Raw genomic sequence first — 17,674 nt, 5'->3', positions numbered from 1 at the left:
GCACTTCCGGACACGGACCGGAAGTTGGCGTTGTCCTGGAGACGCAGGCCTAGGCGGAAGAGCGGCTGGCTTTGGGCGGAGAAAGGCCCGAGGATAAGGCCGGTTGTGAGTCCGTTCGCTTTGCCGTCCCCTTTCCGTCCTTTTTCAGGACTCGCAGCCGCAGCGGCTCTTGAGAAGCGGCGGAGGCCGGGATGGCGGTGCAGGCGGCGCACCTGGAGGCGGACGCCTTCCTGGTCTGCCTGAACCACGCGCTGAGTACCGAGAAGGAGGAGGTCATGGGCCTTTGCATTGGAGAGGTAGGAGGGTGACCGCTTTCGCATCCCTCCCCCCCCCGCCCCGCGGGAAAAGGAGAACGATTTGCATATGCCGATTTGTGTGTGTCGGTGCAAATGTAGACGTGGTTACTACAGCTTTAGTAGAAACACAGTAGATCTCATAGTGGGGAAGGCTGGGACGAGGTGACCTGTGTTCCTGCTCAGTTTGCTGTTCATGTGCTAAACGGGCAACTTCAAGGCCCCTCTCCTGCTCTTCCTTCTGATGAGTCTTGATTTTTAAATTAGGCTTCGACTGGTCGCTCCTTCAAGTAGAGGATGGTTCTCTGTAAAGTAGGATATAGGGCCACCTTAGAGGAAGAGAGAAAGACTTTTCTCTATTTCGGGTTTCTGTGTTCTGCTTTTGCGATTGGAAGCTGACCTGCGAATGCTGCTGTAGAAACAGAGAGAGAGAAAGAAACCCTGGAGCTGTTTCCCGGGTAAAAAAAATTCTAAAGGTGCAATCCTCTGCATGTTCAGACAGGAAAAAAAAGTCCTACAGCTCCCAGCATTCCCCAGCTAGCATGGTTCTCTGGGGAACGTTGGGAGTTGTAGGACTTTTTTCTGGCTGAACATGCAGAGGATTGTGACTTTGCTCGCTTAAATGTATGCATTTTAGGGTGCAATCCTGTACCCACTTACCTGGGAGTAAGTCCCATTAAACTCAGTGGTGCTTACTTCTAAGTAGACATGTATAGGGTTGCACTGTAAGACAATTACATCTGGGAAAACAATAGTTCTAAATAGGTTTGTAGTTCAATGAAAGAAAATTTAGCCTGCTTAATAAGAGAGGCTGTGAGGTGATAGAGCATTTAGTGTGCAATCTTATGAAGATAGTCAACAGTCAGCAAACCCAGAGGCTGCTGAATATCTAATACTGGGCAGCTGGAGCATGGAGGTGGTCTTCGCCTCCACTCTCCAGCCTCCCTGCATTTCTGCTCAATGGGCGATTTCGCCCATCTAGCAGTGGTGCTTCAGAAGAGGAGGAGAAGGAGGCTAGGATGGCTTTAGAATACATCAATATGGTGGGTGCCCCTGGCCCCTCCCCACGCTCAGGAACGCCCCCTTTTCCCATCTCTGCACTCTGTTTCTGAGCTTGGAGATGTAGCAGAACTGTGCTGACTACAAAGGGGAGAGGGAGGGGCCCTGTTTCTGGCCTTGGAGCCCAGAAAGCAACCAATCCTGTGTCCCTGCAGACTCTATCTAGGGGACATAGTATTGCTCCCTCCATCCATCAGCTGAACTTGTATATGGGTAAAAACAATCATTCTGAAGAAAGCAGTGTTACCTTTAGCTAATGTACATGTGTGTCATAGCAGGCATCATCTTAGAAGAGGCATCCCGCTTGTGTGGGATAAATGAAAATGCCTCTTAAGATGGGACTTGCCATCTACAGTTTTTATAAGTGTGTGTGTGTGTGTGTGTGCGTATGTACGTACTTATGTATATACCAATTGCCTGATTAATGACAGAAGCTCTGTAAAGTGACTAAAAGTGTTTTAATTGATTGACCTAATAATTGTTTTGATGTTGTACTCAGTGTTCCAAAAACAAAAGCATAATTTCTTTGGTTTTAAATGTTCTGTGCATGCTTTGCATCAAGCTTCACCTTGTTAAAGGCATTCCCCCATCTGGCCATCACCTCTCTTAAGACAGTACTTGCCTCTGCAGAATTTATAAACATATATTCAGTGATTTTTTAAAAAACAAGACCTGCTGACTATTTGGGGTAACTTTTAGTCAATCAACATGTTTTTAAATCAGCCTTTCCCAGCCTGGTACCCTCCAGATGTGTTGGGCTGCAACACCCGTTTATCCCCATCCAGCAGTAGGCATACAGGCTGGAATGATGGGAGTTGTGGTCCAACACATCTGGAGGGCACCAGGCTGAGGAAGGCTGTTTTAAATTAATGAGTCTAACTGATTAATCAGTGAAATGCCACAGCCCTAGGATAAACCAGAACAATCACATTCCTAAAAAACAACAACTCTGCCCCTCCTTCACAGCTTGAACTTATGCACATTTATTTAGAATTAAGTACTACTGTGTTCAGTTTGGCTTCCTTCCAAGTAACTCCACATAGAATTGCATTCTTAAAGGCTTTTCCTTTCATACTCTGTTGCAAGGTGGGGAGTTCTAGAATTGAGCACTGGCCACATGATTGCTCTCCTGGATTGCAATTGTGTATCTCATGCAGCAAGATCCAACAGGGCTCAGCGGCAGAATTGGCTCTCTGATACACAACATATGAATTAAAGAATAGTAGCATCCCTGCATATGTTCTCTGACTAACTTCACCCTGACCCCACACAGATGAGATTAGAGTGCAGTGTTCCTACACTGAAGGTGTGGCTTCCAGGTACACTGGAGCTGTGGCCCTCTCTGTTAGACATTAACCCACATGTCTCACAGTGCTGGGTGAAGGGTCTTGTCTCCCAAGTATTGCAAACTCAAAAGGATACCCTTCCTTTGATGGCTTTGAACAGTCATGTTCTCTTCAAAGGCAATTTAGACGAATTTAACAGCAACTCTGCTAGACCTGAAAGCAGCATCTCAGAAATACATTTCTAGAATAAATGACGTGTGTGTGTGTGTGTGTGTGTGTATGAGATGTAAGAATGAATAAGTGTTCCTCAGTGAGGGTAAGCATGTCCTATGGTCTTCCCGTATCGCAGCTGCCATTGTATATATGTTTACCTGGAGGAAGTCCCATTGAATATAGACTGAGTAAGCATGCACAGGATTGGACTATAAGTGATTTTCCTTCTTTTTTTCCCCCAGGTTGACACTAGCCGAATTGTTCATATTCACTCTGTGATCATCCTACGCCGGTCAGATAAAAGAAAAGATCGTGTGGAGATTTCTCCTGAGCAGCTCTCAGCTGCTTCAACAGAAGCAGAGATATCCTTTGTCAGAGAGTATGGTATGGAATAATTTCTCTCAGGTGGTTTCAAGGCAGGCAGTCCAACAATGATGTGAGTTACTTGCAAAGCAGTTAAAACTCATTTTAACTGCTTTGCGAGTATTACCTTAGAAGGGAATCTTCCAGCCAATAGTTTCCTACTAATTTCATTTGCTGTCCTGGAAGATAACTTCATAAGAATAACTTGTACGTGTCCCTAGTTTGGCGAATTTCAGCATTCATTCCTTGTTATCCTCCGGCTTGTTTATATATTTGTCGAAAGCTGTATTGCAAGCATCTGCTAAGCCACAGGTGGGTAACCTTTTCAGCCCCGAGGGCCACATGTGCCAGGTGGCAGTCGGGGGCTGCATGCATATGTGTGCATGCACCCAGGGGGAATGGGATCGCTGAGATAGCCCCTCCCCTGGTTCCCCCAATCGGGATGGCTGCTTCCCCACTGGCATTAGCTGTGCTAAAGCCTCCCCCGCCCCACAACCCCAAGGTGGGGATCCCCTGGGCTGGTGAGCCACATGGAGAGCAGCCTTGGGCCGCATGTGGGGTGCCTACCCCTCTACTAAGTTATTGGTATGATATGGAAACAAAATCCTAGCTTTTGTAACAAATTGTTTCAGGTCCTTCACCTTTAAAATGCCACAACAGCCCCAAAGAGTTTGGTTACTATTTCACTTCTCTCCGAGTGGGATTCTTTTGGGGTTTTGGAGAAACCTTAACTAACACACAGATTGGCTGAGTTAACAGGGCGGCCCATGAGAGTTGTGGGCTGGTATCATTCTCATCCCCACATAACAGTCTGGCCATCACACGTAGGTAAGTGATTTCTCCTGTGTGGAAAGTGTGTCTCTGATCCTATATATGTTGGCTTGGAATTCCAAAGAGTTTGATGGTGGTTTTCAAATTATGGGGTTGGCCACTTTGTGGGGTGGGGAGTGTGAACTTCCATGCATGGATAAGATCTTGAGACAGGTGGAGTCACCATCTTCCCCTTGTTCCTACCACCCAAGACCTGAGTTGGCTGAATGCTCTCTGGCAGAGATCCCTCGCTGATTCACATTAGATATCGAGGAAAGACTTATGTTCCATTATAGGAACATAGGAAGCTGCCTTATATTGAATCAAACTATTGGTCCATCTAGTTGAGTATCATCTACCACGGGCTGGCAGTGGCTTCCCAGTCTTACCTAGAGATGTTGCCGGCAAAAACCACTTTATTCCAGAAGGCTTTTGGCCTGTAACTGGGTCGGGTGCTATTTCATTCTGTAACTGTACTTTTTACTGTATTTTAATGTGTCTTATTGTTTAATCTATTTTAAATTGGTTTTGTAAGCTGCCTTATATGCCATTGTTTGGTAGAAAGGTGGGGTATAAATCAAATAAATAAATGTTGGGGGTCTTGTGTGCAAAACATGCAGTCTGTTGCTGAGCTGTGGCCCTTCCCCTAACTGTTCTGGATGCGTGGAAGTGCAGATATAATTGTGTATTTTTCTGAAATTAATTTCACTGTCTATGGTTTTAAAGGAAGTGGGGTCAGATGTTCTGTTCTTTTAATACCTGTGGATTGGAATATTAATCCAACGCTGATCCTCATATGCAGCAAGAGGTGGTTGAATGCCACTGTGTGTGCCAGTCTTGACACCCTCATCTGTAGAACAGATTATTGATCTGCATAGGGTGGAGATCCCCAAGACTGAGGAATAAGGGGAACTCCAGAAGCTTGGGAAATGCTGGCTTGAGAGAATTGCATTGAAGTGGAATTGTGCTTCTCAAAATCCAAAATGGAGCTGCAGCTGGATAAGCAAATGTCTCCCAGGTCTCTTGTAGGCTTGACTGTAAGCTTGCTTTTATTGGCTTGTGCACTAACCCTGTCTTCAGTTTGCAAATGACATCCATTACGTGGGCCTCTTCCCTGAGGCTCTCTGCTGCTTCTGGAGAAAAGGAGCATCTCTCTGGCTTGAGCATTCAGTGCTGATGGTCCTGTGACTGCTCTTAGGGCAGGGACCTGTGAAACCTTGGCTCTGTCATTTGTTTTGCTATTTCTTACATCTGCAGATGTCCGCACGCAAGCGATGTATCAGATGATGGACCAAGGATTTGTAGGGCTTATCTTCTCCTGTTTCATTGAAGATAAAAACACAAAGGTAAACCATGCACAAATAAATGGCACCTACTGCTGTGCCAGAGCAGTTATCTTACTCTCTGTTGCCATCTGAAATGAGTGTTCTGCTCTGTTTGGAACCAGGGTTAGAGTGACTAGAAACAGTTAACATGGCGCCTTCTGCTGCTGTGGTTGTGATTTCACCATTGTCTGCGAGCTCAGTAGCTTTAGTCTTAAGGCAAAGAAAATGAGATCTGGGGTGAAGACTAGGTTTCCTTGCACAGCGTTCCCTTCCTAGCTTGCTGTTGCAGTTCCAATTTGTAACATGGTTTCAATGACCCAGTGCATGATAGTGAAGTGAAGCAAGTACATAATCTTAACTGGAGAGGGTAACGAAAATCCCAGTACTCTGCTCAGTTATCTTGTCCTTTCTACCTCTGCATATGCTCTTCGAGAGCCAGATGCCCTTAGAGAACCCAAATGGATTGTGCAAATCAGTTCTGGAACTCGGCAGGGATTCAAAAGGGGAAGGCGTAATGAGTGGGAGACTGGAGAGTATTATGGGGTTTCATTTGGGGCAAGGGAGTGATTCGCAAGCTGTTCTCGTGAGTAGCCGAGCACAGGCTGAATGTAAGTTTCTGAACTGCTTGAGCTTCTGAGTCAACAGCCCTCCTAGCTATGTGGGTTAAAATTGCTGAAGGAGTCTGGCCAGAGGTGTTGATAAGTGGAAGAAATCTGAAATACAAAGTCGATGTGCACAGAACTATCTAACAGTGACTTGGGAAGGAAATAAGAGACTGGAGATGTTTGAGCCAACCTAGATAGTATGTGAAATGTGTGATTACATTCCACATCTCTGTTTTATTGACTAGTAGCTGAAGTGGGGGCTGATCAGGATCCGGGCCATGTGGACGAGAGAGTTGGCCCTTTCCCACCATGTGATAACCCTGATGAAAATTGCCCCTCCCCCCAAAAGCTGCTGCTTGTCCTTAGAGGGAAGCTGGCATTGGCATCAATAGCAGATTCCTTCCCATGGGAAATAGCAATACTAGGGGAGGGGTGTGACTTTCATTGGGACTGTGGTGTGTTAGGAGGGAAACAGCCACCCTCCCCCGTGCAGCATTCCCAGTCCAGACCTAAGGGTGGGGCTGCAGCTGTGGCTGCTGTTTATCAAAAGCAAAACCCATATGTATGAAACATGATGATACATTTTCTTGTCTCATCTCATTTGGCCCTATGTTCCGTTAAAACAATTCTTCTGCAGCAGTTGACTTTAAGGTGTCATAGGATTTTTTGTCACTTAGTGAGATGTGAGCTTTAAAATTAAACTCAGACCTGAAGCTGGGAGGTATAACTGCAAGACATGTGGGTGTTTTAGGGGCTTGAGGAACATGCTTTGCATGGCTAACTTTTCATTTTGTTTAACCAACTTGTATGTGATTATTGGTTCAGACAGGCCGGATTCTGTACACCTGTTTCCAGTCCATTCAAGCCCAAAAGAGCTCGGAGTAAGTGCTCTGTTGAACGGGAAAATTCAACAAATCCGTTTCCCTCTCACTTTTCTTTAAAATTCAGTTTTGTTGGTTAACTTTTACATGTAGTAGCGCTACTGTATGTTCAGTTCTCAAGTCCTCATCTCTAGACAACTATGGAGAAAGCCTTTATCTACCTCATGGGTAGGCAACCTTTTCGGGCCATGGGCACATCTTGCAATTTTAGAAACTGTCCTGGACACCATCACAAAATGTCTGCCATGGGAAGCATGGTTTGTCGCAAAGGACAAGTAACCTGCCCTAAAGACTAAGTACAAGGCAGAGATGGGGTCTGAGCCCCAATATGCAAAAGAACTCCTTTGAACCCAGTTTTCAGCACCAACAGAAACATGTTTCACAGAAGACAAGTTGTTTTATTCCTCCATCCCCTCCTCTGCCAGCTAACTCATTCCCTCCAACCCCCCTCCTTCCCCCCCAATCTACCCATTATGCAAGTGGGATCAGGAGGGCACCTTGGCAGGGGCTTAGAAAGGTATCCGGGGTGCATTGGTGCCCGTGGGCTCCACATTGCCTACCGCTTACCTACTTCCCATCAATATCCCATGATTGTGATCTTTCCTTCCCCTTTATGGGCCCCTTTCAGTTATGCCAGACTACCTGCTGTTGTGTGTAGTGGGGAGCATATTACACACCTCACAGAAAGCAGGGAATCTGCAGTTATTGTTCTAAGCATTTTTATCCTGCTCTTCAGCTGAAAAACACTCCCAGAGTGGCTTACAAAGAATAATAAGACAGCCCCTGCTGTCTGCCTTATAGTCTAAAAGACTCAGCACAAAAGGAAAGAGGACTGGGAGGGAGGAGGAGGGGAAAAAATTCAGGTGCTAGTTCTTAGTAATAAAGTTCTTATAAGGATCAGCAGGGATTGAAATAATTCAAAGGGAGGTGTAGCCAAAAGTTGCTGGTCTGTTAGCAGAGCTGATAGAGTGGCCTCGCTTCCCTTCTCTCCCTCACTTCAGCGTATATGTGCACTGTATACTGTGGCATTATCATTAGGCATACTGTACACTGATGTTCTTGGCTAGTAGCAATTACTGATCATCCACCTGGGTACCCTCTTCTCCATTTTTATATGCATGCTTTTTCTGTGGGCCAAAGTAATATAACAGACTACTTCTATCTGGTACTCTGCTCTAGCAACCCTTCCCATCCCTATAGTTGGCAGTACATGACTTACACCTTCGATACAATCAGACACACATAAAAGACCACTTCCCAACATCTTTTGAGCATTTAAAAAAACATGTATGTAATTTTGTATGTTTTATAGATTACTCTGATAAACTTGGAAAAACACACATTTAAAAAAATGCTCGGTTACAAAATTACATGCTCTAAAAAGACAACACGTAAACAAATAAATAATACCTAACAAATTCTGCAATGGCAACCATAATACTAGACTTAAACATTCTATATTTAAACCGTATGTAAATATAGATTCATAGAATCAGAATAGTAGGGTTGGAAAGGGCCTATAAGACCCATCGAGTCCAATCTCCTGCTCAATGCAGGAATCTAAGTCAAAGCATCCCTGACAGATGGCTGTCCAGCTTCATCTTGAATGCCTCCAGTGTGGGAGAGCCCACTACCTCTTTAGGTAAAGTCTTAAAGTCTTTATTTCATAAAGTCTTAAACTAAATATTGTAATTCCATCAGAGTTGTACCTTTTGTACAATCCCTGTTTTTCACATGGCACCTAATGTTGCCATCCTATGCACACTTACCTAGAGTAAGCCTTGTTGAACTCTGAGATATTTACTTCCAATTAAGCATGCACAGAGTTGAATTCTAGAGCCCCAGTGTCCAAAAATGGGACAATAACACATGCATGCTTCCTCCTGTAGGTACGAAAGGATTGAAATTCCTATTCATATCGTTCCTCACAACACCATTGGGAAAGTCTGTCTTGAATCAGCTGTGGAGCTGCCCAAGATCTTGTGTCAAGAGGAGCAAGATGCCTACAGGAAAATCCACAGGTAAAGTGAGAGCTGGGCTCTCTTCTCTTCTTCCTTTCTATATCACTAGAGTGGTCAAGTTGCCATGGGTAACTTTTCATGATGGATAGCCTTATCACTTGCTGTCCTTTGTGTCAAGTATAGCATAATCGCAGGTCTATTGATGGCTATATTGATGGCCATGGATATTGGATATTGACCATGGATATTGATGGCCATGGAATCTCCATGATCCAAGCCGTTATTTTTTATTTATTTAGGGCGCAATCCTATGCATATTTAGACAGAAAAAAGTCCTACACCCCCCAGCATGCTTTAGGCAAAAAATTGTAGGATTTTTTTCTGTATAAATATACCTAGGATTACATTCTTTACTCTATTTTTATCCTGCTTTCCAGGCAATTATTGTCTCCCAGAGTGGCTCATATCAGTCAAAAAGAGAGGCAGGCCCTGCCATCAGGCTTACAAAGCAAAACAACAAGACACCCAAGGGGAGGGGAAAGGAAGAGGAGGGAAATCAATTTTTCAAGGCCAGAACAAGGTATAAGTGGGCATTTAAATGCACTTCGAGCCAGGCTGATCGTCTCTTGCTAGTATTCTTGCTTGAATTACAATTGCTGACTGGACAATGGATGGGGCCAGAGTCTGTCGTCCTTCTGCAGTCCCAGGGCTACAGGCAGTTGGAGGGAGGTGGAAGTGAGCTCCCTGGAATTGCTCCTTCTCTAGCTGATGGATGGGCCAGGTTGATTGACACTACTCCTGAGAAGCAGGGAGTGCAGCCTCCCAGTGGCCTTTGGTCCCCTGGCTGATGGCAGCATAGCACTGAATATTAGTCGCTGGGGAGCAGAAGTGTGAGAGGGCCGTTGCCTTCATATGGGCTTCCCAGAAGCATCTGGCTAGTCACTGTGGAAGCAGAATTCTGGACTAAATTGGTTTGACCCAGCAGGGCTCTTACAATGACCTTATGAGTGGATCATTTTGAAAGCCCATCCGGACCATGCTGTGACACTGACTAGAAGCCAAGTAGTCCCCTATATCCTTCGTGCTGTTGGCATGAAGTGAAGCTAGACTGCATGAGGCATGGCAGTGTCAAATGATTTGGTAACTAGACAAGGAAGGAGGAAGGGGGAATAAGATTGTAGGCTTGCAGCCCAACTAATCTCACAGGCTCTTTTATCTCCATTTCCTCATAATACTTGGAGGGAAGTCCTAGTGTAAAGCCCTTCTAACCTGGCAAAAAACATGTTTGTGGTTTTTGTGTGAGTACTGCCTTGACACTGGTGTCTTCTCTCTCCCTATGCTTAGCCTTACTCATCTGGACTCCATAACGAAGATTCACAATGGCTCAGGTAAGGATTTCCAGATCAAGTGAATTGATGCTGCATCTTTTGAGCTTTGAGACATGTGCAGAGTAATTGGGTTTTCGGACCCTTATGGTTGTAGGCCTGATGATAACTTAGAATTGTTCTACACCAGCAGTTTGCAAAGTGTAAGTGACCCTCTTTATTTAGTTGTGGGCAATTTCAAGTGAGGGTGGCCTAATCCTCTTTATATAGGTCTTAATTTCATCTGCCCTCTCTGTGCCATTTACCCAAGGTTTGGTGTTCATACCAGTGAGAAACCAGGGTTTGGAGTAACTACATAATCTGCAATGCAGATGTGTTGATTTGTTAGTTATGGTGCTCAGTGAGTTGAACTCTGTTTTGATAGCATCCACCCCCAAGCACCTTCAAGGAGGCTGTGGGGGACTTGCTTCTTCGATGTGCTTATCATTGCTATGTGAGCTAAACTGTCCTGCTCTGCAGCCAGGCTCTGATGCAGAGTTAGTCCCCCCCACACACACACACACGTCCATTAATTTCAAAGGACTTAGGTATTCCTAGCACTGTATAGGATCAGGCTAAGTTACTCTTGGGTTGGAGTGCCGATGCTAACTGTTGCATACTTCTTTCCCTGCTAGTGTTCACGAAGAATCTCTGTAGCCAGATGTCTGCCATCAGTGGCCCTCTGTTGCAGTGGCTGGAGGACCGCTTGGAGCAGAACAAACAGAGGATGCAGGAACTGCAGCGGGAGAAAGAGGAGCTCCTGGAGGAACTGGCTGCCCTGCAGTGACAGAACAAAGGCCTCATGGCCTAGGAGACGAAGCAACAGCTCCGTGTTCCTAAGCTTGGCCCTGTCCTGCCTTGCTGCATCTCCTGCCCCTCCTTCCATCTTGCATTGAATGCTGCTATTTTGGGAAGGAACTGTGGCTCAAACATGATGGTGTTTTGAGGGGATGGACATTGGAGAAGGATACATGTTAACTCTTGCAGATGGCTGATTTTCTTCGTTGCACAGCAACTCTCAGAGCTAATTGTGAGTGTGTGTGGTGGGGGGAGTGTTACATAGGCTCAGCAACGCTTGTCTTTTACATGCATCTGGTAGCAACTAACTTCCCGCTGCTTGTCTGTGAATCGGCCGCATTGGTGGGGTTACAGACACATGTGTTTTCTCTTTTGCCTCAGTCGAAATATATTATCTATGTCCCTATTATGCTTCTGAAAGCACCAGGTGGATGCAGTTGGTGATGCTTGTAGAGCACCTTCTGTGTTTCATCTGTCTTTCAAACTGAATAAAGTGAAAGGGAAGAGAGGATTTTGGATCTGTACTTGACTGCAGCACCTTTTGAATGCCCTTCCCTCCTGGTGCTTTCTCTTCCGTCCCCCACACCCCTGCTGCTGTCTTAACAGAGTCCCCTCTTTAGACTCCTTTGGTGATGGGAGCGTATATGGAAAAGAGAAGAAAGATACAAACAAGGTTTAATGTTTCTGGCCAGCTCTTCATAGCAATGTTTTGTTCATAATCCTTTGAAAAATCTCTACTGGATGAGATCATTGTAGAAGGTTTTTCCTTCTAAGGCATTCTGTAATTATATGTCCTGTGGGACACAGCTGAGCTAATTTTGATTTTTAAAAAGAGCTTTCTGACTCCCGGTGTCAGAGGGAAAAAATAAGGGGAACTGCATAGAGTAAGAGTGTGTTTTGGTCCTCTTCTTTTTTCGCAAACACCTAAAGGCTGTGTACCCCACCACCCCTGAGAGATCATTGCTGTGGTTTGCATGTTGGGTGTGGGTTGGTGTGATCACGCCTCCGTCTCTTTTTCTCATCTTCAGTTAAGCTAGCTTTGCAAGTTCACATGGCACTTCAAGGTGTACCTTGCAAAAACCAGTACTAGAATAGATGTGCTTATTTTGACACTTACTGAACAGTGCCCATGACTAAGAGTGCTTCTAGCCTGCTATGGAGGAAGGGACTGTTTCTGTGATGGGACCAGCAGTGCCCCCTGCACGTAGCAAAGATGGTCTGGGAAATCTGTGTACACTGACTATGCCCAGCAGAGTTGGGGTGTCATTTCTGCCTTGTCACTGGGGGAGAAAGCTGAGCAAGGGGAGGCAGAGGCTGAGCTTCTGCAGGTGATGGTGATGAACTTTACCTTTTACTTTAGGGGGCTTACCCTGTTTGCTGGCTGCACTTTTTTCCTTTTGGTCGTCTGGCAAGGGATGCATGGTACACTACAAACCCCCTTTTGTGACATGGAAAGTCTGCTTAACTCTGTTAGAGATTTCACCAGCTGTTGCCCATGCATTTTCAAGTCCATCTTTGCATCGAAACTTGCTTTTAGAAATGAAGCATGCTTAATTCTATGCCCTTATTGAATTCCATGCTTTCTTTTTGTAAATCCTGTGATTGCGTGAGTACATAATCACAGATATTCTTTCCTATCTATTTTTTCAGTTCTTGCCTTTAGACTTAATATCGTGGGGTGGATGGGTGGCAGGCTGTGGAAAGGGAAAAGAAACATGCCGACCTGCTTGTGTTGCTGCTGAGTACAACATTTTTGAAGTCCTTCAGGATCAGCTGAAGTGACCACTTCAACCTTTCTCTATGGCCACCTGCTTCTTGAAGATAAGAGCCAGTGGTTTGGACAGCCGATGTGGAAAACATCTCAAAAGGGCTGCTGTGGCTGCAGTTTCTTGCAGCAGAAACTCATAACAAAGCTTGTGCTGCCTGTTAATCCCTCTTGTGAACATCTAGGAACTTTTGAAGTGCATCCAGGAGCAGCTGGGGCTCCTGCTTCTCATCCTTCTCTCCCCCACCCCTTTCTTCTCTATTCTCATTTATGAGTTAAACCAAGCAAATTTGTGCCTGGCACAGCAATTGGTCTTCCTGAAGGTTATGATTGGGTGACAGTCCCTTCTCCTTCTCCTCAGAATCGATGCAGTTCTTTACCACTGCAATTGTTGAGAAAACAGTCTGGGGAAAAGTGATAGGAGGAATGGAAGTGGTGGAGAGGCAGCTAATGATCTTCACGGATCAGGAACTTGAGAAATATGTGAGGGCGGTGGATAAAAAAGGGAGCATGGCTCTGTGTAGAAAGTATGCAAAGGCTGCCACTGAAAACTACTTGCTTAACCATGCAAACGGAGCTGAGCAGTTTAGGATGTTGCCCTCCATTCTAGGTTGTGGTCTAAGCCCCTCAAATCTAGCTAACTCCAGAATCTACTCGATTTGAGACCCTGGGCCACGAGCAAGAAGCAAATGTGCTGAGGAAAAGGTGATGGGACACCAAATAACACAGTCACAGTGGGCTCCAAGCCACACAGTACAATGGAAGAAAAACACATACAGTCACTATACAGTCAGGACGGGAGAGGTCCTTCCTCACCCCCAAGCAACCAACTGTACCACAGGCATGAGCCCAACTAAGTATAACAAATCACCGAAGGTGTGGCCAAGGCTATGTTTTTTTAATAGGGCTGCTACTTATGCTTGCTCACTCTTCACATCCATATGCACAATAATTCTGGACAGTATGAAAGCATCATGCAGAATGTGTGGGCCACAGGTAATGGCCTTGGCTTCCATTTTCAAGAGACACTAAGTCTTGAGATCTCCAATGTGGTGCCCATGGGTACCAGTGTGCCCATGGACATCTCTTGGCACCTGCCAGGCTTCTTGCTCCTCTTGATTTTTATTTTATTCTTTAAGGTTGTTTAACTTATTTTTTGAACCAGGAGGCTGGTTTGCTGCAAAGCAAAGCTCTGCCTTCTGGCACCATCTTTATCTGGGTTGAAAAGAGTGGTTTTGTGTTTTGGAGCTCAGACCCCACCACTGCCTTGTACTTTAGGTTCTTGGGCAAGTTCCTTTTCTCTTAGTCTCCCCAGTTTGCCTTCTGGGAAATGAGCGTTTTGTAACTGTGGCAGACATTTTATGAATGGGTAAGGTGCCCCCATGGCAACCATTCTGTGAGAGTGCCCATGACACTCAATAATGCCCATCGACCCAAAAGGGTTGAGGACACCTGCACTAAGGGCTGCTTCTGGCTCATGTGGTCATAGGCTTTGCTACCGAGCTGAAGAATGTGGATTGACCTGCGGTGGGAAAAATCTAGTTGCCAGTTTCCCAACCCGGGTGCAAATACTGCGGGATGGCCATCTGCTCCTCTGTAATTAGGGTAATACGATGCTTGGAGGCCTGGAGGAGAGATTCTTTCCACTGGAAAGAGGATCATATGATCCTGATGGTAATGAGCTTGAAAAAGATGGCTGCAGCTGGAACTGACAGGAGAATCCTTCCCCTTGTCTCATGCCATCACTTGCTCTGTGCCACTCCTAAATCTGATCTGTGAGCTTTTGCTATCAGATATATGCACAAAATGTAGATCCTGGCATAGAAATATGACACACGCCAGTATCAGTGTAAGGACAGAAGTGAATTCATCCATGCACAGGCAGGAAACCCCCCCCCCCATAGATTTGCTGTTGCTCATTTTTTGTATGGGAGACATTTTAACATAATACCACATTTTAAAAATGCATGTGATACTTAACCAATTGGTTGGTAATTTTTGCTCTCGAACAGTGTTAGATGGGCAAAGGTGGCTGTGTACTAAACCATCTTTCACTACTTAATGCTCAGTGAGGATGCAATGCTACACACACTTACCTGGGAGTAAGCCCTATTGAACACAGCAGCACTTTTGAGTAAAGATGCACAGGATTGCACTGTACAAATGTCTGTTTCCACAGGATTTAAAGGATCATTTCATGTTGGCTGCCCTGAGTGACTAGGGGAAAGGATACATAATTAACATCATTTTACAAAAAAATAAAATCCAAATCAATTACAATTCTAAAAGGGTGATCTTGATGCAAACCAATGCCTATATAAGAGCATCACATGTTTTATTTAATAATCATACTCAGGTCAATACTTCTCCCTTGCTGTTTTTGCAGTCATACTGTGCACTGTATATATAATTATTATTTGGTTAACTTCTAATACCTCTTTTCCTATATTCTGATATTTTAAAATGTAATCAATAAAAAGATGGAAGTTCTATGCATTTCCCACGATTCATAGTTGATGTACCAAAGCATGGGCTGAGAAAAGCAGGATTCTGTGACCCGACCCCATCTCTTTGCTTGTTTTGCATAATTTATTATCCTGCTATTGCTCTAGGAAGGAGCAAAGAGTTATGAGGAAAATGCAACAACTCAATTTCCTGTTCTGTTCCAGTGTGAGAGTTAATGACTAAAGCAAACTCCTCTTCCTGAGTACTAGAAATCCTTCTCAATTGTTCCTTTTGGTTTCTTAAGCTCTCACCAAGCCTACTGCCCTGCCCACAGACATTGAACTTTGCAGCCTGAAGGGCTACAAATATACTTCTTGCAAAAAGAAAAAGTGGAATTCGTATTCATTTTTTAAAAACACACACGATATAAACTGCCTTTCATCCATAAGGTATCCCAGAGCGGTGTACATAATTGCAAGATAAGAGGCATAAAAACCATTCAAACAGTTCTGCATCCAATAGCAGTTGTATTGGTGTGATGGAGTCTTCTCAAGTGGAGCAGGTAAGGACAACCTGTGGTGGGGAGTGCTCCTGTTCAGGGTTTCAGCCATTCCCCCTCCCTGCAAGAGTCAGCATTCTGGGCACACTAAGCATGCCCGGTCCTCCTTGGGTTGGTTTTGGGATTTCCTTCTCTTGGGGTTTCTTTCTAAAGATTTGTACTTCTGCAAACGTTGGGGTTTATAATTTATTTATTTCATTTCTCTATTGCCCAATAGCCAAAGCTCTGGGCGGTTCACAAAAATTAAAACCACAAGGTGCCGCATAAAGCAATATAAAATATGAACGCCTAAAACTACAGTGTAACAGTACTGACAATAAAATCCAGCAGCAATGCAGAGATTTAAAATTCAGATCTAAAACACCAGACGAAGCTAAAATGTGAACATACTGGGAAAATAAAAAAAGTCTTCACTTGGCACCGAAAGGAGTTCAATGTAGGTTCCAGGCAAACCTCTCTAGGGTGCTCATTCCACAGCTGGGGTGCCACAGCAGAAAAGGCCCTCCTGCTGTGACACCCCCGCAACCCGGCTGCTGCTTCCATCTTGTATGTGGATGGCGCCATTTTTGGCTGCAATAGCATTGGCACTCTTGAGAATGGAGTTCACTGTTAGTGTGTGTATGTCAGGGCTGTTGAACCTTTTTCAGCCCAAGTGCCGCATTTCATTTAGCAGGTCTTGGGGCCTCTGCATACCAATGATGGGCAGGGCCAAAGGCAAAAGGGGCAGAGCTGAAAACATCAGCCTTGTTTTTTTTAGCTTCAAGCTCTTACTGCCAGTAGCCAAAACCTAGGAGAAGCCTTTCAACCTTTTTTGGATGGGGCGGGGGGAACTGCAGGAAAGCCAGGAAACCACCAAATGATCAGTGATTGGGGGTAAAGGGGGGTGGGGCTCTCTGGGGAATCCCAAAGGGCTGGATGTGGCCTCTGAGCCTGAGTTGCTGCACCCCTAGTCTACAGAGGTGGCTCCACATTTGGGGTGAATGGGGTGGAAACCCTTTGCCTCTTCCCGCACTCATCTGTGGCAGCAAAATCCCACCACAACCAAGTACATTTGCTCCAATGCATGGCATGGTCCTCCACTGCCCTCTCTGATAATCTCAGTAAAATACTGATTATCTGCCCCACCAACTCCAACGAGCACTGCCACTATCCACCTCTGCTGGTGTATATGATATGATCGTGATATTCCTTGCTATACTGAAAAAAGGAACAGTCCACATCAGCCTTTCCTAACCTGGAAACCCCTCCACCTCCATCACCACTACCACAAAAAGTCACGCCGAACTGCAACCCCCATTACCCCCAGCCATGCTGACTGGGGATGATGGGGAATGTAGTCCAACACCCCAGGGCCCCTGCCATGATTCCGCCATCCCAGCACAGCATTCCACTAGCTCAGCTATAGGAAGAATTTGTTTCCCACACACGCAGTTGGCATAAGCTGGCACAGAGTCAGTAGAGAACTTGTATTGCATTCCTTTCCTCTGCCTTCCTGGGTAATGTTACAGCAGGTTTGCCGAGTTCATGGCTCTCTGGCAGCTGGCCCTGCTATTTATAAGCTCCGGGGGGGGGGGTTGAAAGGGCGGGGGGGCATTCATTCTCTAGCTCAAAACAGGACAAAGGAGTGCATCCCCCACAGTGCAAAGCTAGGCTGCTTCAGAACATGCACAGTGAGTGGGACGGGGCAGCGGGGGACAGGATAGTAACCACAGTTCAAGTGAGACGGCAGCCTTTTAAAAACTCTTCCCCACCAGCCTTGTAAAAAAAAAGGGGGGGAATTAAGCATTTCTTCCTTCAGTTTCCAAAGTCATACTATTCACTGCAGTCTTCTCCCAACCTGGTGCCTTCTAGATATTTTGGACCACAACTCCCAGCGTTCCTGACCACTGGCAATGCTGGCTGGGGCTGATGGGAGTTGGAGTCCAAAACATGTGGAGGGCACCAGGC

At 45.4% G+C, this 17,674-nt stretch overlaps 1 protein-coding gene across 1 annotated transcript; it reads left to right on the top strand.

The window, feature by feature from the left end:
* Window positions 1–73: 73 nt before the first annotated feature.
* On the top strand, window positions 74–15,218 carry BRCC3 (BRCA1/BRCA2-containing complex subunit 3). Its single transcript, XM_084813956.1, has 8 exons — window positions 74–296; window positions 3,094–3,214; window positions 3,956–4,042; window positions 5,282–5,370; window positions 6,780–6,835; window positions 8,725–8,856; window positions 10,141–10,184; window positions 10,796–15,218. Exons 1-8 carry the CDS (start codon window positions 192–194, stop codon window positions 10,945–10,947), a joined length of 786 nt encoding a protein of 261 aa, XP_084670082.1. The 5' UTR covers window positions 74–191; the 3' UTR covers window positions 10,948–15,218.
* Window positions 15,219–17,674: the final 2,456 nt, after the last annotated feature.

This window comes from Heloderma suspectum, chromosome 9 (genome assembly GCF_057233095.1).
Source record: "Heloderma suspectum isolate Gila_16-S chromosome 9, 16-S_ref, whole genome shotgun sequence".
NCBI lineage: Eukaryota > Metazoa > Chordata > Lepidosauria > Squamata > Helodermatidae > Heloderma > Heloderma suspectum.
This window is presented reverse-complemented; position numbering and strand designations above follow the sequence as displayed.